Source organism: Babylonia areolata, chromosome 23 (assembly GCF_041734735.1).
Source record: "Babylonia areolata isolate BAREFJ2019XMU chromosome 23, ASM4173473v1, whole genome shotgun sequence".
NCBI classification, from domain to species: domain Eukaryota; kingdom Metazoa; phylum Mollusca; class Gastropoda; order Neogastropoda; family Buccinidae; genus Babylonia; species Babylonia areolata.
Window position 1 is genome coordinate 21158512 of NC_134898.1, and position 23152 is coordinate 21181663.

At 43.3% G+C, this 23152-nt stretch overlaps 1 protein-coding gene across 1 annotated transcript in view; it reads right to left on the minus strand.

Moving 5' to 3' along the window:
- The window catches only part of LOC143297610 (suppressor of lurcher protein 1-like), a 224528-nt gene that overhangs the window by 200096 nt on the left and 1280 nt on the right, over positions 1 to 23152 (minus strand). The window contains exons 3-5 of the mRNA XM_076610027.1: positions 15863 to 15880; positions 13197 to 13429; positions 10863 to 10889 (exon numbers count right to left, since the gene is read on the minus strand). Of these exons, the coding sequence (XP_076466142.1) occupies positions 10863 to 10889; positions 13197 to 13429; positions 15863 to 15880 (278 nt within the window). The remainder of the gene's footprint in view (positions 1 to 10862; positions 10890 to 13196; positions 13430 to 15862; positions 15881 to 23152) is intronic.

Below are 23152 nucleotides of genomic sequence, written 5' to 3' on the forward strand. Positions count from 1 at the left end.
ATATTAATAATAAAATACATCGCAGCCCTAGACACTTGCTCTGCTCCCTAATCGTGTGTATTACCCACTGGGCCACTGCTCCCCCTGGCGTCAGGGGACCTTGACAGAGAGGGTGATTCCATATAAATATCTATCTATCTATATATATATATATATATATATTATATTATATATATATATATATATATGTGTGTGTGTGTGTGTGTGTGTGTGTGTTTGTATCTGGAGAGAGAGGGTGGGGGAGGGGGAGGGAGAGAGGTGTGTGTGTGGGGGGTGGGGGGGGGGGGGGGAGAGAGAAATAGAGAAAGAAAGAGGGGAAATTGTTTGCGTGTGCGTACATGTGTGTGTGTGTGTGTGTGTGTGTGTGTGTGTGTGTGTGTGTGTGTGTGTGTGTGTGTTTGTGTGTGTGTGTGTGTGTGTGTGTGTGTGTGTGTGTGTGTGTGTGTGTGTGTGTGTTTGTGTGCGCGTGAGTCTGTGTGATTGTGTGCGCTTCTGTGCGTTCATGCCATTATTTCTATTCAGGATTCTGGAACATTTATCATCAAAACAAATCCTCGATGCTAAAGCCCCCCCAACCCCCCTGCCCCCACTCCTCCTCCTCTTCCCACTCTCCCCCCACCCCCGCCCCTCCCCTCATACTCAAACAAACAAACAGAGATACATACACTCTCTTTCTCACTCTCTCTCTCTCTCTCACTCAATCTCTCTCTCATGTAATCTCCCTTCTTCCTCATACTCCCCCCCCCCCCCACACACACCCTTGTCTCTTACCTTTGCACTGATGAGCCTCACCAGCTATATAAAAAAAAAGGACCCAGAAATGACGAAGACAACGATGGCTGGACAATGCCATTAACCTCCATAATTACCTCCCTGGTTGACGGCAAGTGCCCATCGTTCGTTGCCCCAGAGGATACACTTTGTGGCAGCCTATTTTTACACCCCCACCCCTCCACCCCCACCCCACCTCCCTTTGATTTTCTACCCCGAGGTCAAATCTTAGCCATGCCAGAATAAGCAGGGGGTCTATATAAACTGGACTGGAATTCATCTCTCTCTCGCTCTCTTTCTAATATATATATATATATATATATATCATAGTTTTTCGTACCCCACTATGACCAACAGAACAGCAGAGGAGGCATCTGCTGTCCCATCTATCTGGGCTAGAATTTGATGATAGTGGAGAGTGTCTTGCCCATATGACATTCCCACTTTCTCGGCCAAGCGGGTTTTAAGACAGTCGGCTTTTGGGGATGGTTCCCAGAGGCCAACCAGCCTCCCAAGGCTGCAGCACTAAGAGTCAGCGCAATCGTATCGTGGTCACAGTCCTTCACAAAAGACTAAGCTGTAAATGACTTCCCATTGCAGCAGAGAAACCACTGACCATACTGCTCTCAGTTTGCTGTTGGCCCAAAAGTAAGCTTAAGTCAGCTAGTCAGGACTAAACCCACCCAGTTGAATTTTTACCACTTTCCCCAAATCGAAATGGTAATGGGGGTCGTTTTAAGCTAGCATCTACGACCCTCCTAGCCAGCCCAGAACGACCTACGTTCCTTTTTCATCACCTTGATTTAAACCCGTAGGAAGAGGGAGGTAATTTCCCAACTAGGTCTGGTGTTGTGTGTGCGTGCGTGCGTGTGTGCGTGTGTGTGTGTGTGTGTGGAGGGGGTCTATCTTGACAAGCCAGAACTGACCCTAGGGGTCATTCAAGTCTAGCCTTTGAATATCCAGGGGCAAAAAAATCCGGCATGGGAGGGTGTTGTTTGATGCTGCTACACCATGTTTCCTTACCGTGCAGAGACCACCCTAACATCAGTGAGTAGAAGGGAAGTCGTCCCTCACCTTCAACCCCTCCCCCTCCCCTCCCCGCGCAACCCTTTTCCCCCAAAGAGATGATGATAGGGACGGACTAACACACACACACGTCAGTTACATGAGGCAGACGTTCGTTCGTTTTACGATGCTGAGTCCGTTTTCTTCTTCTTCTTCTTTTTTTCTGATTCCGATTTTTGTATGTATAACCCCCTGCGGAACCAGCAGCAAGGTTGGTGATAATGACGTAATGATGATAATTGTCATCATCACCAACAACATGATCATCACCAACAACATCATCACCGTCGTCATAACCATCACTATAATGACAATAAACAATATATATATATTTTTTTTTTGCAGGGTGTTGTAATATTCTTGGCGTTCACTTGTTTACGCCACTCATTTCTTTGTGAACATACACGTGTCTCCATTCTTAATACACCCGCGCGCGCGCGGGAGAGAGAGAGAGAGAGAGGGGGGGGGGGAGAATAAATCAAATCGACTCCCATTTTCAAACACACACAGAGCCTGAAGAAAAAAACCCTTCCTAATCACTCAGTGATTCCAGAACACAAAACCCGCCACCACCACCTCTACCACCACCACCACCACTACCACCACCATCCAACCACCTTAACCCGCCTGACTCTGTAAGTCTGTCTGTATGTCAGCCTCTTTCTCTCCTTTCTTCGCCCCCCACCCCCACCCCAACCCCCTCCCCTCCTCCACCAACTTCCCGCCCCCCACCCCCCACCCCAATCCTGAACACTCTCCTAAGCTGGATCAGATCCCCTGCAGCTTCCAAGATTGCCAGAAAACGAAATCAGGGATGCCCACCTCCAAACGTCATTAACTTCAATGGACTTCGTGGCTGACGGGGGGAAGAGGGAGGAGTGGGGGGCGGAGGGGGGGGGGAACCGGTACCTGACTCATTCATTGTCCGGGTCATTAGACAAGAGACCTAAGCCAGGGAGAGAGAGAGAGAGAGAGGGGGGGGGGGCGGAGGGCAGGGAGGGAGGGGCCGGCAGCAATCAGGCTGATTAAGAGAATGCTTTGCCATTTAGGAATGTTTTGTGAGTGGTTATTTCTTTTGTCCTTTGCCTTCTTCCTTTTTTGTTCTTCTTCTTCTTGACCTTATTCTCTTTCTTGCTGTCTATTTTTTTTTCTTCTGTTTATCATTGTTCTCCCCCAAAACAACAACGACAACAATAAAAAAACAAACAACCCAAAGAACAATAACAAAACACACACACAAAACAACAACAGAATATGATTACAATCATGGCGGTGCTAAAATCTGTCATATACATAGAACTCCATCCATGTACAAGTCCCGTTTATTCATTTATAGTTGTTCATCTAAGATGATGATATTAAACTGAAAATAAATGATATCATTATAATTATCATTTGTATTATTAGTATTTCGATCATAATGATAATCATTATCATCATTAATTAGAAATCATCATTTGTGAAAATCAATGGAGGGGGAAGAAATATTCAATTATGAAGGGGGCCGTTGAGGTGGAGGGGGGGGGCGAGGGGGAGGGGATTGAAGAAGGAAAAGAGAGAGAGAGAGAGAGAGAGAGAGTCAGATAGACAGACACAGAGAGGGAGAAACAGGGGCACAGAGAGAGAGAGACAGAGAGTGCTTTACCAACAAGTACTATTTGGTGTGTGGTTATTTCTTCGTCATTCGTCTTCTTGTACTTAGTGGTCTACTTCTTCTTCTTTTATTCGTCTTGTTCTTATTCTTGCTGGAGTTTTTGTTGTTGTCGATCTTCTTTTCATCGTTGTTCATCTTCTTGTTGTTCTGATTGTTCTTCTTGTATATTTGTTTTTTTGTTTGTTTTTTTTTAAATTCTGCCTTCATTTCTGCTTCTTGGATAGGTGTCACATACTAACTGAAATGAATAAAGTGACTTGAACAGCATTCAACTGCAAAAATGAACACTACTTTCGTTCCCACCCAGCACCACCCCCAACACACACACACACACCTAATCCTTATGGATTCTCGCAGCTTCCAAGACGGCCAGAAAACGAAATTAGAAAATTAGGGACACCCACCTCCAACAGTCATTAACTTCAATGGACAGCGGTCGTGGCTGACGGGATGGGGGTGGGGGGAGGGGCGGGGGGGGGGTACCTGAGTCATTCACTGTCCAGGTCATTAGACATGAGACCTAAGCCAGTGAGAGAGGGCGGTAGGGGCGGGAAAGGCCAGATTATGGGGGGGGGGGGGGGTGGGAAGGGGGGGGGGGCATTACCAATCAGACTAAGAGATTGCTTTGCCATCAAGGACTATTTTGTGTGGGGGGGTTACGTCTTCGTGCTTCTTCTTGCTCTTTTTGTACTTCCTGATTTCTTTTCTGTTGTTGATTTTGTTTTGTTTTGTTTGTTTTTTTACTTGTTTTTGCTCTTGTTCTTCTTCTTCTTCTTTTGTCTTCTCCTTGATCTTTTTCTTCTTCTCTTTCTCTCGTTCTTCTGCCTTCTCTCCTTCATCTTGGACAGTTGTAAGATTAAGGGGAGAGGGGGGCGATTGGGGGAAGGGGGGGGGGTATCAGTCAAATTGATCAAGAAACATCGTGCAGTATTTTCTTTTAAAGAAGGAGGGGTTTGGTTGTTTTTTTTCGTCCTTCTTGTTCTTTTTCGTGTTTTTTTTTTTTTTTTCATCTTGTTCTTCTTATTGTTCATTTTCTTCTTCATGTCTTTCTTGTTATTGAACTTTTTTTCAAAGCAAAATCTATGAGAGAATAATAGGCACTTGAGTGAATGTGCATATATATATATATATATATATGTATGTATGTATGTATGTATATATATATATATATATATATATATAGATATATAAAATGTACTCTCTTTTACTCTTTCAGACACACACACACACATTCTCTTTCTCACTTCCAACACCATACCCAACCCCCACCCTCCCCCTCTCCGTCTCTCTTTCTATCTCATTCTCTCTCTCTCTCTCTCAAACAGTCTGTGTTCATCTCCCAGTGATGATACCCTTCCTTGCAGTGTCAGAAATTGTGGCGTCTCAAACCGAAACCACAGAATGGCGGTCAGAAGAGACCAAGAAGATGCCACTCACTGAGCTCCATTTACTTCAGGCTGGTGGGGGGCTTTCACCCTGTCATCATCACACCGACACCGCTGTTTCAGGAAACACGGCGCTGATGACAGTCACTTGCTCAACCCAAAAGAGCAGGCTTTTTGATACGGGGTTCCTGTCCGTCGCCTGTGGCTCATTTCTGTATTTTCTACTGGTTTTGTAAGTTTCAGTTTCTCGAGGAGGAGGCGTCACTACGTTCGGACAAATCCACATACGCTGTAACACATCTGCTAGCCAGCAGATGCCTGACCAGCAGCAAAACCCAACGTGCTTTGTTAGGCCTTGCGTGCACGCATATATATGATTGTGTGCAGAGTGGACTTCTTCTGCAGAATTTTGCCAGAAGACAACACTTTTCTTGCCGTGGGTTCTCTTTTCAGTGCGCCAAGTGCGTGCTGCACACGTGATTTCGGTTGGTCGTCTCATCCGAATGACTATACGCTCAGTTTGATTTTTTTAATAATAATAATCATAATAATAATAATAATAATAATGGTATTTATATAGCGCTGAATCTTGCGAAGAGACAAATCAAAGCGCTTTCCCACCAGTCATTCACTCGCATGCATAACTCAAAAACTGAAGAAACAGAAGACAAGGAAGGGGCAGGAGAGGGAGGCTATTTTGGTAAGAGGAGAGTTTTAAGGCTAGACTTGAAAGAGCTGAGTGTTGAGACTTGACGAAGCGAAAGAGAAAGTTCATTCCAACTGCAAGGTCCAGAGACAGAAAGAACGGCGGCCAACAGTCGAGCGTTTGAATCTGGGTATGCGTAAACAGAGTGGATCCGAAGCCGATCGTAGTGAGCGAGATGGAGTGTAGAGGTGAAGGCAGCGGCGGAGATAGGAAGAGGCAGATTTATGAATGCATTTATAACATAGAGTGCCGATCTTGTACTTTATTCTGTGTGAGACAGGGAGCCAGTGGAGGTGTTGCAAAAGAGGAGTGATGTGCTCAGATCTTTTCTTTCTGAGGACGAGTCGGGCAGCGGAGTTTTGTATGCGCTGAAGAGACTCAATGGATGAAGCAGGTAAACCAGTCAAACTTGGGGGAAAGGAGAAGAGCAGGAATAGAACCCAAGCCCCCATTTGATCAAGGACGCCGCACTGGCAGATGAGCATCTTAACCTTTCTGCCACCATCCTCATGGCTTGTAAGAACTAACGGGTGTTCGTGTCCTGAAACTGCCAATCTGCAGTCGGGCAAGGCTTTTAACAACGTTATTTAAATTGACCTGATTTGGTTTCATCTAAAGTAATGACAATAATTCGAAGGAAATAATGACGACGACTGTGATGATAATGGTTATGATGATGATGATGATGATGATGATGATGAAGGTGATGGAGATAGTGCTGGTGATATCCTTCCATATTTATGAACAAACTTATATCTGGATCAGTGACAACAACTCCAACGACGACGATGATGACGATAATAATCATGTGAATGGAATTTTGATGAAAATACCACCACCACCACCACTACTACTACTACTGCTACTACTACTACTACTACTACAACAACAACAACTACTACTACTACTACTGACGATAAGATGATCATGAGGATGACGACGCCGGTTAGGGGATGTACCTTTTACCAAAACAATAACGTTAATGTTTAATGAGCCATCTAAGAATCATTGAAGCAAGTATCAAAATACCCTATACGTAAGTAGTTCCCATGCCTAATTGTTCTGAAATCTGAGTTCTTGTTTCTTTCAGTTCGAAGTTCTCTCTCTCTCTCTCTCTGTGTCTCTCTCTCTGCCTCTGTTTGTTTCTGCCTCTGTCTGTCTGTCTTTCTGTCACCTTTCATCACGCTCTCTCTTGGATAAAGCACTCAAAAGGCGAAACCTTCAGCATTCTACAGTAGTACACCCCCCGCAACCCCCCTTATAAGGGGCTACGAACTATATGAATAAACCATCTCAGACTCAGCCTCTCTCTCTATCTCTGTCTCGGTCTGTCTTTCTGTCTCTTTCTCGGTCTCTGTCTGTCTGTCTCTGTTTCTCTTTTCCTCCAGTTCTGGGCGGACGATCTAGCGGAAATGATAGATAAATAACGGTGGTGTTCTCTGGCTTATCCTGCATAATGATTGTGTGCTGCTCGGCAAATGGATAGACGATAGAAGGAAAGAAGGAAAGACGGAGGAGAAAAGAGGAAGTGTGGGAGGGGCAAAAACGAAGATGGGAGAGAGAGAAAGCGAGAGCGAGAGAGAGAGATACATACAGACAGAAAAATATATACATACAGACAGAAAAATATATACAGCTACAAAGACAGGGATAGATAGATAGATAGATAGATAGATAGAGAGAGAGAGAGAGAGAGAGAGAGAGAGAGAGAGATACAGACAGAAAAAAGAGACACAGTACAGGGAGAGAGACAGACAGACAGAGAGAGAACTAGAGACTGAGACAAACAGAGACAGACAGACAGACAGAGAGATACTGACAAAGAAACAAACAGAAAGAGACAGACACAGACCCCCCCCGCCCCCCACACACCCCCCGCCCCGCCCTCCCACACCCCCTCTCTCTCTTTCTCTCCATTCCCCTTATCTCGCTCTGGTCCGAGGCACTACTACAAAAAAACGCACAACAGGAGGACGAAGAGGAGGAGGAGGAGGAGAACTAAGCAGTCTAGAGGGTAATTGATAGACATTACCATCGGCTATGTTCAGTGACCTGTGAGACAGATTCGTCAAGTCTCTACCGCTGTCCACTGCACACAGCGCTAGACTACGAGGTCGGCTGAGAGACGATGAAGTGGCTTTGAGGAGGAGTGTGCCTAGGGGGAGAGGGGGAACACAGAGAGAGAGAGAGACAGAGAGAGAGAGAGACAGAGACAGAGAGACAGGGATACGTACAAACATACAGATAGGCGAAGATGACAAAATGAGACAGACATTGACAGAAAATCACGGAGAGAGAGAGAGAGACAGAGAGAGAGAGAGACGAGACAGAGAGAGACAGAGAGAGAGAGAGAGAGGCAGAGATAGAGAGACACAGAGACTACAAACATACATACAGGCAAAGAGACAAAATTAGACAGACAGACAGTGACAGAAAATCACGGGGAGAGAGAGAGAGAGAGAGAGAGAGAGAGAGAGAGAGAGAGAGAGAGAGAGAGAGAGAGAGAGACAGACAGACAGACAGACAGACAGAGGCAGACAGACAGACAGAGACAGAGGCAAAGAGAGAGAGAGAGACAGAGACACTACAAACATACAGACAGGCAAAGAGATAAAATGAGACAGTGACAGAAAATCACGAAGAGAGAGAGAGAGACAGACAGAGAGACAGAGGGACAGAGAGAGACAGAGAGACAGACAGACAGACAGACAGACAGAGACAGACAGAGAGACAGAGGGACAGAGAGAGACAGAGAGACAGCGAGACTGAAAACATACAGACAGGCAAAGAGGCAAAATGAGACAGACAGACAGTGACAAAAATCACGTAGAGACGGACAGAGAGACAGAGAGAGAGACACAGACAGAGATAGAGACAGACAGACAGACAGACAGACAGAGACAGACACAGAGAGATACAGACAGACAGAGACACACAGAGACAGACAGAGACACAGAGAGAGATACAGACAGACAGACAGAGAGGCAGACAGACAGACAAAGAGAGAGAGAGGGAGAGAGAGAACAGATCTATATTCATTAACTTACAAACACACACACGCACACATAACCCCCCCCCCACACACACACCCACACACACACACATACAAAAAGACACAGTGAGAGAGAGGGAGAGCGAGAGAGAGAGAGAGAGACAGACAGACAGACAGACAGAGACAGAGAGAGGGGTGGGGGGGGGAGAGACATAGACTTGATAAAAATTAGTATGACGAAAGTAAGAACAGACAGAGAAGAAACAAACAGTGTGGAGGGAACAAATGATAGGCATCACCACTGGCTGTGTTCAGTGACAGGCATCACCACTGGCTGTGTTCAGTGACAGGCATCACCACCGGCTGTGTTCAGTGACAGGTGACAGGCATCACCACTGGCTGTGTTCAGTACAGGTGACAGACATCACCACTGACTGTGTGTCAGTGACAAAATGACAGACATCACCACTGGCTGTGTTCAGTGACAGGTGACAGACATCACCACTGGCTGTGTTCAGTGACAGGTGACAGACATCACCACTGGCTGTGTTCAGTGACAGGCATCACCACTGGCTGTGTTCAGAGACAGGTGACAGACATCACCACTGACTGTGTTCAGTGACAGGCATCACCACTGGCTGTGTTCAGTGACAGGTGACAGACATCACCACTGGCTGTGTTCAGTGACAGGTGACAGACATCACCACTGGCTGTGTTCAGTGACAGGTGACAGACATCACCACTGGCTGTGTTCAGTGACAGGTGACAGACATCACCACTGGCTGTGTTGACAGGTGACAGACATCACCACTGGCTGTGTGTCTGTGACAGGTGACAGACATCACCACTGGCTGTGTTCAGTGACAGACATTACCACTGGCCGTGTTTAGAGACAGGTGACAGACATCACCACTGACTGTGTGTCAGTGACAAAATGACAGACATCACCACTGGCTGTGTTCAGTGACAGGTGACAGACATCACCACTGGCTGTGTTCAGTGACAGGCATCACCACCGGCTGTGTTCAGTGACAGGTGACAGGCATCACCACTGGCTGTGTTCAGTGACAGGTGACAGACATCACCACTGGCTGTGTTCAGTGACAGGCATCACCACTGGCTGTGTTCAGTACAGGTGACAGACATCACCACTGACTGTGTGTCAGTGACAAAATGACAGACATCACCACTGGCTGTGTTCAGTGACAGGTGACGTACATCACCACTGGCTGTGTTGACAGGTGACAGACATCACCAGTGGCTGTGTTCAGTGACAGGTGATAGACATCACCACTGGCTGTGTTCAGTGACAGGTGACAGACATCACCACTGGCTGTGTTCAGTGACAGGTGACAGACATCACCACTGGCTGTGTTCAGTGACAGGTGACAGACATTACCACTGGCTGTGTTCAGTGACAGGTGACAGACATCACCACTGGCTGTGTTCAGTGGCAGATGACAGACATAACCATGGACTGTGGTCAGTGACAAAAAAGGACAGACATAACCATGGACTATGTTCAGTAACAAAATGACAAGGTATATAACCACGGGCTGCGTTCAGTAATATGTGTGCCCAATCCTTGCCAGTCAGTATAGTATACCTACCGCGCTGTCCTCAACACTGAACACTGTCACTGTGAAATCGATCGAGTGAGAGACGATGAGGTTCAAGACCTACCAGACTGAGAGAAAGAAATAGACACAGGGATACAGAGACAAGACAAGACAAGACAAGACAAGACAAGACAAATGGTTTATTTGCTCATATCACATGTGTCAAAGCAATATGTGTACCAGTGACTACAGATGATGAAACCGATGCTTTCGGTGGGACATATATAAGAGGGGAGGGGTGCGGGGGTGGAAGAGAGAGAAGGAGAAATCAAAGAGGGAGACAGAGAGAGAAAGAGAGAGACAAACAGACAGACAAACGGACAGTCGGACGGATAGACAGACAAATACACAGACAGGGACACACACACACGTACGGAGAGATAAAGAGGGGTGAGACAAAGATAAAGAGAGAACAGAGGGCCAGAGCGAGAGAGTGAGAGAGAGACTGAAGGGGAGATGGATGGGGAGGGAGGGAGAGTGAGAGAGACAGAGTGAGAGAGAGAGAGAGAGAGAGAGACAGAGACAGAGACAGAGGCAGAGAGAGTGGCAGGTAGGCAGGCAGACAGACGCACATGAAACACAGACAAGGGCAGATAAACAGAAGGATAGCACACAGACAGACAGACACACACACACACACACACACACACACACACACGAAAGTACTCACGAGACGATATCGTTGGATTTGAAATCACTGAAACAGAAAACACACACATGCTTGAATCAGTATTTCAAACAAAAGGCAGAATCAGTTCGTGAAAATGTTGCAAATGGCCGACATAAAAAAAAAAGCGTTCAGTGTTTCTCACGTGCTCACAGACAGATGTGACAGAACGCGTCTTAAAACCGCCAGCGCGCGGAAATAACTTTCAATGACAAAGCTGTGTCAGAAACTGACAGGAGCTGACTTCACAGCTAAAGCGAATGAAAATGAAAACAGGAAACACCTTGTCACTTCTCTCCCTATTTCAATTACTGGTAATTTTTGCGGTGGTGCTGAACTCTCTGTCTGTCTGTCTGTCTGTCTGTATCTCTCTGTGCGTTCTTCTGCGCGAATGTCTTTCCTTTCATTTTTGCTTCTCCCATTATCTTCATTTATGTGTGCGTTATTTGTTGTGGATGTTGATTAACAAACACGGAATGAAAGAATAGGCCATGCCTAAAATCTTAATCCTTGAATAGAAAAAAAAAATCCGTTATTAATTCTTAACACCCCCACCCCCACCCCCCACACACACCCCTCTGTCTCCCTCTGGTCATTTTATTATCACAACACATGTCTCGTGAAATTCGTGCTGCTCTGCGCGGGATAAGCCCGTATTATATAGTATCTTTTTTTCTTTTCTTTTTTTTTTCTTTTTTTTAAATCATTACAACACGTTTCTCTCATGAAATTCGAGGCTGCTCTGCGCGGGGAAAGCGCGTGATTAGAGTGCGGCGCCACGCCCCTTTTTTCCTGTTTGCTTGTGTGTTTGTTTCACTACCAAAATTTTGTATTTGTTTCACTGCAAAATTTTGCCAGGAGCAACAACCCTTTGGTTGCCGTGTTCTTCCTTTTATCTGCGCTGCTAACAAGTGATACTGCTGAAATTCTCACCCGAATGACATGCGTCCATCCAGTCCCTACGCCACTCAAGGTCTATCAAGTATCAGTATCAGTAGCTCAAGGAGGCGTCAATGCGTTCGGTTAAATCCATATACGCTACACCACATTTGCCAAACAGATACCTGACCTGCAGCGTAACCCAACGCGCTTAGTCAGGCCTTGAGGAAAAAATAAAATAAAATAAAATAAATAGATAAAATAAAATAACAAAACTTTAGAAAAAAAAAAAAAAAATTTTTAAAACAATGAATAAGAAAAAAAAGTATATAAAAATACTACTACTACTACTAATAATATTTATAAGGTGCAAAATCTTGATGAAGTCACACACACACACACACACACACAAATAAATAAATAAAAAGGTCTAGTGGAGGGGCAGAGAAAATTCTACTGGCGTGAGTGCGGGGGTTCGGATCTCGCACATTCAGATTCTAACGCTTCCTACTCAGGCCAGCACCCTACCAGGTCACCTACTGTGGATAGTATGTGTATGCATGATAGCCTTGTCCGACTATGACCGTCTGGGCTAGAAGCTGAATATAATGGAGAATGTCCAGCTCAGACCACTACCCAACTCTCCTATTTTTTTTTTTTTTTTTAAGGACAATCGTCGTTGGGATGGTTCCTAAAAGGCCAGCTAGCTCCCCCCCCCCTCCACACACACACATAAAGAAAAAAAGAATAAAAAGAAAGATTAAGCTGCAAAAGAAATCCCATTGCAGTGGAGAGAAACCATCTATTATACACCAGCATCTCAGTTGCTGTTGCCCCAGTTGTGTGTAAGTAAGCTTATGCCAGTCTTTTTGATAAAAGCCGAGCGCTGACGGGCGCCAATAACCGAGTGGATAATGCGCTGGACTTTCAATCTGAGGGTCAAGGGTTCGAAATAAGGTAACGGCGCCTGGTAGGTAAAGGGTGGAGATTTTTCCGATCTCGCAGGTCAACACAATGTGCAGACCTGCTAGTGCCTGAACCCCCTTCGTGTGTAATATGCACATCCATGTCGGCGTTTGGTGGGGTTATGGAGACAAGAACATACCCAGCATACACATCCCTGGAAACGGGAGTGTGGCTGCCTACATGGCGGGATAAAAATGCACAAAAAAACGGTCATACACGTAAAATGTTACATGTCTGTCCAGGTGTGAATGTGTGGCGTGACTGAAACCTGAGAGACACAGGAAACGAGTCATGAGCGCCCAATGGCAACCGTCAGTCGGCTCTACTCTACCGAGGTTACTATGCAGTCTTTTGTTGAGCGAATGACTCCGGGTGTTTTGTTCAACAGCTTTAATTAGAGCTCGGTCTCCGACCGAGGAGGATAGGCGCTATAACATATAAGTAAGTAAGTAAGTATCCATCATCATCACACAAAGACGAAGCACCACCTACCTTCACTCCCGTTAGTGTTTCTGGTGTTGGGGTTGGGCCTCATCTTGCCGAAGAACTCGTAGCTGGCGGCGAAGCCTTGCTCCTCCATCCTGGAGTCGGACTTGAAGACCACCATGAGCTCGGTGGAGGAGGACACGATCTCCTGGTTGTTGTGGAAGCCGCAGTACTGCTCGATGACGCTGCCTTCCTCCCAGCCCTCGTAGATGGTCAGCACGTCCGGCGCCGTCATGCAGCTGGAGGGTTGTGTGTAAAAAGGATTGGAGGGAGGAGAGAGAAAAGATGGGGGTGATATATATCTAAATGTATGTGTGTGTGTGTGTGTGTTTCTCTCTCTCTCTCTCTCTCTCTCTCTCTCTCTCTCTCTATATATATATATATATATATATAGAGAGAGAGAGAGAGAGAGAGAGACAGACAGACAGACAGACAGACAGACAGACAGAGACAGAGGTTCAGGAAATACGATACAAAACATTGCAATGCAACACAACTGCAAAGCGACACACAATACAATACAATACAATACAATGCAAGGTAACAGAATGTAACGTAGTACAACACAACGCAGTACAATACGATGCAATGCAATACAACACCAGGCAGTGCAATGGAACACGATACGATACAAAAAAAAGAATGCACTGAGATTCATCATGATAATTCTTTCGTTCGTCCGACAGGAAATTAAGTGTAGCATCCCCAAGCACGTCACTTACACCACACAACAATCTGTTAACTAGTATGAGTAGGAGGAGGAGGTGGAAGAGGCGGAAGATGGGAAGGAGGAGGAGGAGGTGAAGAAGAAGATGATGAAGAAGAAGAGACCAAAATAATAATGACAATGAGAAGAAGAAGAAGAAGATGATGATGATGATGATGATGAAGAGGAAGAAGAGGTTGAGAAGAAGAAGAAGAAGAAAATGATGATGATGATGATGATGAAGAGGAAGAAGAAGTTGAGAAGAAGAAGAAGAAAATGATGATGATGATGATGATAATGATGATTATGATGATGATGAAGAAGAAGAGGCAGAGGAGGTTGAGAAGAAGAAGAAGAAGGAAAAGATGATGATGATGATGATGATGATGATGAAAAAGAAACCGAACAAACACATCGAAAAACATCTCTAAAAGGAAGTGAAGACAATTTTTGGAAACGAGGATCATGGGATAAGAAAAGAGAAAAGAAAAAAAAAGAAGAAAGAGAAGATGAACCAGAGGCGAAAAACAAAACAAAACAAAAAAACAAAAACAGAAAAAGGATGGAAAAGAAGAAGAAGAAAAAAATGTGAATGGAAAGAGAGCTGACATAAAGAAAGTTTAACCACTATCGGATTGCTGCTGACGATATCGGTGAAGAGGTTGTTGATGGTAGATATTCCTCGTGTTCTTGTGCACCAGTTTTGTGAACTTGCGTAAGACAGAGGATACGTGTGTATGTATGTATGTATGTATGTGTGTGTGTGTGTATGTGTGTGTGTGTGTGTGCGTGTGTGTGTGTGTGTTTTGCTAAATTCTATCACTCAGGTTAAAAAAGCAACTGGTTTATCTTACATAAATGAAAAGCGTACAAATGATTTTCCTAATATGGGTACAATCTTATTCTAAGCTGATATGAAACACATGAAACAATAATCTTATACACACGTAGTGTACCAGTTGTGATCAAAACACAGTAACAAACATACAGTTTCGGATTCCGGTAAATATTTTGCGTATGAAGAATCATTTACATGCACTTTCACGCAGTCTAGTTAAAATATACAGGCATCAGTTTATTAGCATTGGCAAAGCTTCACACAAACACGCACACAGACAGACACACACAGACACACATGCGCGCGCACACACACACACACACACACAAACGCACGCACGCACGTACGCACGCACACACACACACACACTCTCTCTCTCTCTCTCTCTCTCACACACACACGCGCGCGCCGCGCACGCACGCACACACACACTCTCTCTCCCTCTCTATCTCTCACACACACGCACGCACGCAACACACACACACTCTCTCTCTCTCTTTCACACACACACACACACACACACACACAATAAGTTAGTCACCACTCACAAACACACAAGTCAAATGGCTTGGCATGTACATTGGTAAGCAAAACAAAGGTACAAACAGGAACATCAGGCGATACACATGTTATTCAAAAGTACAGCAGGGCAATTCAAGAATAAGCCAACTGAGAGAGAGGTACAGAGAAAGAGGGAGAAAGAGAAAGAAAGAGAGGATAGGGAGAGAGAGAGTGTGAAAGAGTGAGAGAAGAGAGAGAGAGCGGGCAAGCGAGAGAGAGACAGAGACAGAGACAGGCAGAGAGACAGACAGACAGAGTTGCACCAGAAAGTTTGCATGTTAGTTGGTTTAATCCAGTTGGAACGAACACAACAGTCAGTCACTGCGCAGCGAGAAGCCCACTGATGCGTCATGAATAACACTCAGAATAATCATCAGAACAGTGTACCCAGATGGACAGAAAATTTAAGAAAATAAAAATAAAAATAAAAAGGACGAACCAAAAAGGTCAGACTGGACAGAAAGAAAGAAAGACAGACAGACGTCACTCCATCAATTGAAAAAAAAAAAAAAAAAAAAAAGACCACTGTGAGTGACAGGCGAGGTGTTTTTTTGTGTTTTTTTTTACCTGTGGGCGTAGTTCAATCTGTGAAAGGAAGGAGATAACGTGTAGTGGTTAAACACTGCCAATGTAAAATGAATAAATCTATCCATCTATTAACACTATTACGATGTATGGTGATTAAACATTGTAAATGTTAATGTTAAAGATATACATATATAAAACATATAATGAATGGCAATTAATCATTGTCAATCAAAAAAAAACAAACCAACTAGAATAAATAGAAACAAATGACACGCATTGTAATCTATATATCTATATTAAAAAAATTCTACGAAGACAGGTGCTGGTAACTGACCCTTTTGTTACACAAATGACTTTTTTAGAATCTACAAAAGAAAACTATGAATTAAGAAATAAAGAAAGAAAGAGAGAAACAAAACAAATAAACAAATGAATAAATATGCGCAGTGGAGTTGTCTTCGGTTCAGAAGGAATATAAACCTTCAAGGACAATAAATAAATAAATCTATAAATAAATATATAAATAGTAAATGATTTTTTTTTTAAATATGTGCAGTAGGTCTGTGTGTCTTGGAGTGAGGAGGTATATACCCTTCAAGGAGGTCAGGAAACGAATGATGAGCGCCCAATGGCAGCCGTCAGTCGGCTCTACCCAGGTAGACAGCCTGTTGTGCACATGACCCCGAATTTCTTTTAAGCGCTTAGAGCTTCGTCTCCGAACGAGGACAGGCGCTATATAAGTGTCCATATCATATTATTGTATCATATCATTCGAACGTTTCTCGGAGACAAGAGAGACATCCATTTCGTTATGCCTGACAGGATCTATCCAGTTTCGTTTGTTTCTGCTCCCCACAATGTGGGAAACGTCAGACTGTCTGCGCAAGGCCGGTGAACCATCCTCCCCTCACGACATAACTGAAAATTTTTTAAAGTGTAACGACATAAAATTATAATTTCTGCACTATTGTGCAATGGCTTACACATACAGGTATTTGCAATACTCTCTCTTCTACCGAGCTTTGCTTAACAAGGGAAAACTTCGCAATGGGCTGCCCGCGAGCGAGGATCGCCGCTCACGCGGTGCTGGTGGCCGAGTGACCAATGTCCAGCCTGTGTCATTGGGTGTTCGACCTCCCAGCATGCATCGCAGCCCTGTATATATTGAGCCTACACTGTAGGTTTTGGCGCTTTTTGTAATACTCGTTCAGCTTCAGCGACGCCATCATGGATACCTCTAACACCAACTTCAACCATGCTCAGCTCCATTCGCAGGACACTACGGACTCTGTGCGTAGCGATTCATCCGTGGAAAATGTGTCTACATAATCACTATTATCATGTATGGCCCAGAAACATCACTTATTGTTCCTTTAACCCCTCGACTGCTGAATCTCGATAAAATGAGGTCAATGGGACGGGGGTTTGGAGTGTAGTTAATACCACTTGCTTGTGTGTAAGTGTCAGTTATGTGATCGTCTTTTCTGAACAAATTAATTGATAACGATGTCATCCCAAGAGGAAGGAGTCCAGAGATATTATATATATATATATATATATATATAAGAAAGTTTCGGCTTCAGCTTCTCAAGGAGGCGTCTGTCACTGCGTTCGGTTAAAATCCATAATAATACGCTACACCACATCTGCTATGTAGATACCTGACCAGCAGCATAACCACCAACCCAACACGCTTAGTCGTGCACATGATTGTATCTGTGTACCTATCAGAGTGTGGACTTCTTCAACAATATTTTGCCCACATGATAGCTTTTTTTTCTTTCTTTTTTTCTTTTTTGACTATGGTTTTGTTGTTGTTGTTTTTGTTTTTTAGTGCGTTGAGTGCGTGCTGCACAACAAGGTAGTTCCATTTATCATCTCATCCGAATGACTCGAGTCTCCGTTTCATTTTCCCAGCCAAACTTGGGACAGAAAGGGCGAGAGCGGGAATCGAACTCAAGACCCTCGTGAACAATGTATTAATTAATTTTGCCACCTTCCCTCTAAAGGTAACCGACATCCTGACCTGCACGTGCTGTCTTATCTCCTCGGGGTAAAAGCACTTCGCTGACGAGCATGTTTGCCTGTGGCAGTCAAGGAGTTAGCGATGTTGAAAGTGAAGAGTGACAGTCTGGACAGAAAGAGATACACAGAGAGAAGGGGAATAGGGCAAGGGACACAATCTATACCAGTGAACGCGAATACAGTGGTTCAGATTGTCTCCCATGACTATACCATGCCGACGTGAATGTGTGTGTGTGTGTGTGTGTGTGTGTGTGTGTGTGCGCGCGCGCGCGCGTGTGTGTGCATTTGTATTATCTACATTATTGTTTAAATAAGAAAATTTAAGTAGACAGCTAATTCGATTTTTACGTGATTATAAATCATGCATAAAAGGCAAATTACATAAAATAAAAAACACAGAGACGTCATTACACAGAATATATTCCATGATACAACAAACAAAAATACATATTTCAAAATCTTCTATGTGCCCTGGGCTAACTATGATAAAATCAATAAAGTGTGCACGAAATCACTTTGTCATTTTGTTTCTTTCTTAAATTTTCATTTCTTTTGTTTTCAGAACCTTTTGTTGTCCCTTTATTCTCTCTCTCTTTTCTTTTACTCAACAAGTTCCTCCTTTCTTGCAAGATCATCATCATTATCATTATCATCATCATCATCATCATCAATCTTCTTCTTATCATTATCGTTGTTGTTGGTGGTGGTTGTGTTCCTTCATCACTACTTCCATTACTTTTTCTGTATTTCTCTTTGTGTCCTCCATACAAAAAAACACCACTTTTTTCCCCCCCATCCTTTCTCTCTCTCCCCCCCCCACTCCCCCCTGTTATTTCTTCTCTCTGTCCTTTATGTCCTTCATAAGAAAAAACACTTTTTCCCAATCCTCTCTCTCTCTATCTCGTTTTTTTCTTCTTTTTTTTTTTCTCTCCTTCCTTATTTCACCCATCACGATGCGTTTCACCATCACCAACAAGTGTGTCACTCGGTCACTCGTGATATACGAAGCTATGTTTATTTTCTACGATTCTTATATATATATATATATATATATTTTTATTGCGAAGGTCGAGAAAAAAAAAAAAGATCCGGTTTCTCTTTATCCTACTCATACTACAATTGCATATTTTATATTTTATTTTAATTCGTTTTATTTCATTTTACTTTATTTTGGAGGTTTGTTTTTTTGTTTTTGTTTTTTTAATTTTAAATCCTATTCTCTTTCACTGTTAACGTCGTTTCAGATTCTCGACATCAAACAAAATCGTTTTCTTGTCTTTATTTCATTCTCATTTTTTTGTTTTTGTTTGTTTGTTTTTGTTTTGTTTTTTTAATTCTCAGTGCATATTTCAGATTCTCAATAATCCCCTCTCTAACCCTTTTGCCCTCCACACCAACAACCTTCGCCCACCTGATGCCAAGTCCAGCATCCTGCCTCTGAGAGAGAGAGAGAGAGAGAGAGAGAGAGAGAGAGAGAGTGTGTTTCTGTGTGTCTGTTTCTGTGTTTGTCTGTGTGTGGCTGTCTGTATGTGCGTAACACGAGAACTTTTCTCACAATTACATTTGGTGGATTTTTTTTTTTAAATGTATATATATACATAACGTTAAATTCATATAAAAGAAAACACAACAACAACAAAACAACAACCTTGATCTGAATTTCACGTGGACTGAGCTGAAACGCAGATGAAACATTTCAATAGACTAAAATGTCAACATTATTCTTGTGATTGAAATAACCGCCCTGTGGCATCGGCAATCGGCTGGGCTGATATAATATGTTAAACTGAACAGGATCTGAATTGGGCACCAAGCCGACACTAACTTCATGTGCCCAGGGGCCGTACTCAACGTAGACAGCGCCGAGGTGAGTGGAGACGGATTGTGCCGATTGGATAACAAGATCTGTGTGATCGCTCCAAGCCATATGGGATGGGATGGTACTGTATATTGATCATACTTTTAGTAACTCCATGCTCATCCATCTAGTACTAACAAGCGGAGGGGGGTGAGGTGGGGTTGAGGGGGTGAGGGGGTGGCCTGGGGCGGGGGTGGGGGGTGGCAATAGTGCTCAATGTTCTCTGTCTTTCTGTCTCTCTCTCTCTCTCTACACACACACACACACACACACACACACCGGCATGGTATAATCATGGGAGACGATATAACCCACTTTATCCGCGTTCACTAGTATAGATTGTGTTTCTTACGCTATTCCCCGCCTCTCTCTCTCTCTCTCTCTCTCTCTCTCTCTCGCCAGTGTAGTCCGCTGTGATCAAACCCTCCGGTATTGCTATCCCCTCTTCCGACAGGTTTCTAACACTCGCAGCATACAACTGAGACGATTCCAATGCGTATCAGGATACTAGTGGAGGGCTAGTTTACTGCTGCATGGTGGAAGGGGAACAAGGATAAGGAAGGGTGTTGGATTAATCTGGTATTTCTATCATACGATTTTTTTTGTTTTTGTTTTGAATGTGTAAATGCTTTATGTTATACGAACAGTTGAAAGACACGTTTCCATTTTCTAGGGACAATTAGAGTTGTATATTGTAGTTTTGTTGAAGGTAATGCAATCGGTAACATAGCTTTGTTTGACAGCTTGACGGCTCTTCGTTTTTTTTTTTTTGTTTGTTTTGTTTTGTTTTTTTTAAATAAGCTTTCCAGCTGATTAAAATTCGTTGCATTTACATATCCTGTCGAACCGTTGATTTAAGTTTTGGACTATTGAATTCAGAGTTCAAAGTCGGTTTTTTTGTTGTTGCTTCGGTTTGAACTTGATAAACATTATTTTAACTTGCCGGATTGCTAGGCGAAAAAAAAAAAAAAAAAAAAAAAAAAAAAGAGGTGCGGTGGAGTATCTATCACTGTTTTCAAAATTGCTGAAATTTTGTTCAGCGTCTTCATGCACAATATCCCCCGCCAATCCTTGATGTAAGTTCTGGACTGTGAAACTGGTAGCCATGCTTTTTTTCATCTTTTCATTTTTAATTGTTTTTTTGATTTATCTATTCATGCATAATCATTTTATTTTGACAGGCTTGCTTGTGTGGTGGGTAGAAGTGGAAGTCCAGATAATCAACGAGACAGCTTGGCCTCATGGTTTGCTCGATTGGTATTTCAATACGCCTTGTTTGCTTTTTTGTTTTTGTTTGTTTGTTTGCTTGTTTGTTTTTAAGTTATCCGAAATTGAGAACTTATCCGCTCCTATCTCCCTAACTCCACCACCACTGCTCTCCCCTTCATCAAGATTTTGCGCCTTATAATTGAAGTTTTTTTTAAGTGTAACGACATAAAATTATAATTTCTGCACTATTATGCAATAGCTTACACATATGGGTGTTTGCAATACTCTCTCTTCTACCAAGCTTTGTGTAACAAGGGAAAACTTCGCGATAGGCTGCCCGCGAGCGAGGATCGCCGCTCGCGCAGTGCTGTTGGGTGGGTGACCACTGTCCAGCCTGTGTCATTGGGCGCGCAACCTCCCAGCATGCATCGCAGCCCTGTATATATAGAGTAGTATGTTTATGTATTTACCTATTATTTTTTTTTTATTTTTATTTTTTTTTTTTTTTTTCATTTTTGTTATTTTTTTTTTTTTTTTTTTCTCAAGGCCTGGCTAAGCGCGTTGGGTTACGCTGCTGGTCAGGCATCTGCTCAGTAGATGTGGTGTAGCGTATATGGATTTTACCGAAAGCAGTGACGCCTCCTTGTACCACTGATACTGATACTACTCTCCCCAACATACGTGCCTTGTTATTCTCGCTTAAACCTGTTGGTTAGATTTCTGGTTAGCGCTAAGAAAAGAGTCTCCTCCCCCACCCCCCCACCACCCTCTCCGTTCCTCTCACGACGTTGCCCCCTCTTCCTCGAACTTACGTGCTGGTTTAAGTTAAGTTTGATAATGTATTAGTTTTCCCGTTCAGTCGTAGTATTTCAGACTGCGAGACAGTCGGCACAGCTATAATCCGAATACATTGAGTAACGCAGTGAGAACCGCCTTCTGCGCTACTTCCGCTCAATCAATATAAAACAAAAAAAAGTGTGGCGTGTGGGGCGTGGGGGTTTAGGGGTGGGTGGGGAGTAGGGGGGGGGGCCTCTCGGAAGTTTGGCTTGAAGGCAATGTCCCCATCCCTCCCCTTTCCAGGCACATTTGTCTTATTGTTCTATTGGCTGAAATGCGTTCCACACGTTCACGCAAGTACCCCCCCCCCCCCCTTTTTTTTTTTTTCATTTAGCAAAAACGCAAAATTCCCCATCACCTTTTCCAGGTACATGTGTCTTATTGCTGTAATAGCTGAGACGTGTTCCACAATCATGTTCATACCGGTATACCCCTGGATTCAATTCCGCAAAACGGACCACAATTACTAATCCTCTTTCTATTCCCCCCCCCCCCCCCTTCCTTCCACCATGCCTCCATCACCCCTATATCCACCGCCCTCAATCCCTCCCCTACGGCACACACCCCTCCATGTCAGTATTCATTTTAGTCTGATCTGTCTCGTCTTTTATTTATTTATTTTATTTTATTTATTTTATTGGAGGTTTTTTTGCGCGCCATCCTTGTGCCTATTTTATTTATTAATATAATTATTCATACATTTATCTGTATTGTATCTCTATTTTTTTTATTTCATTATTTACTTTATTTCTTATTTTTATTCATTATTCATTAATTATTTAATAATGTAATTATTTGTTTAATCAATCATTTATTTATTTATTTATTCATTAATTTTACTTATTCAGTCATCTCTTTTTATTTCATTGTATTTGACCTTATATTTTCCCCTCCAGGCCGGACTGGGCACGTTTAGCTACGTACTCTGCTCAGGTCAGGCCACTGCTCAGTTAGCAGATGTGGTGTAGCCTTAAAGCAACTGACACAAACTGAGGTGAAACTGAAATAAACTGAGGTGAAACTGAACTTTTGTCCAGCAGAGTGAGGAGGCAGTTCTGGGTGATGGAGTGATGGAGGGGGGGGGGGCGAGGGGGGGGGGAATGTAGGGGGATATTAGGACAAAGGGGAGTACAAAAAAAAAAAAAAAAAAAAAGAAAAAAAAAAGTTTGCTTCTGTGTACCTTTTTAATTTATTTTTCTTAAACCCGTGTGCTAACTGAATTGTTATATAAAAAAAAAAAGAAAAAAAAAAAAGCAACGTTGACTTGAAGTTGTGTGCCTTGTAAATGGAGAGAGTTGCTTCTCTGTAATGTTTTTTTTTTAGTTTTTTTTTTTATTATCGACAGTGTCAGTGTACGTCTGTCACGGTGGAAAATAGTTCACTCTGTGAGCGAAATGCAG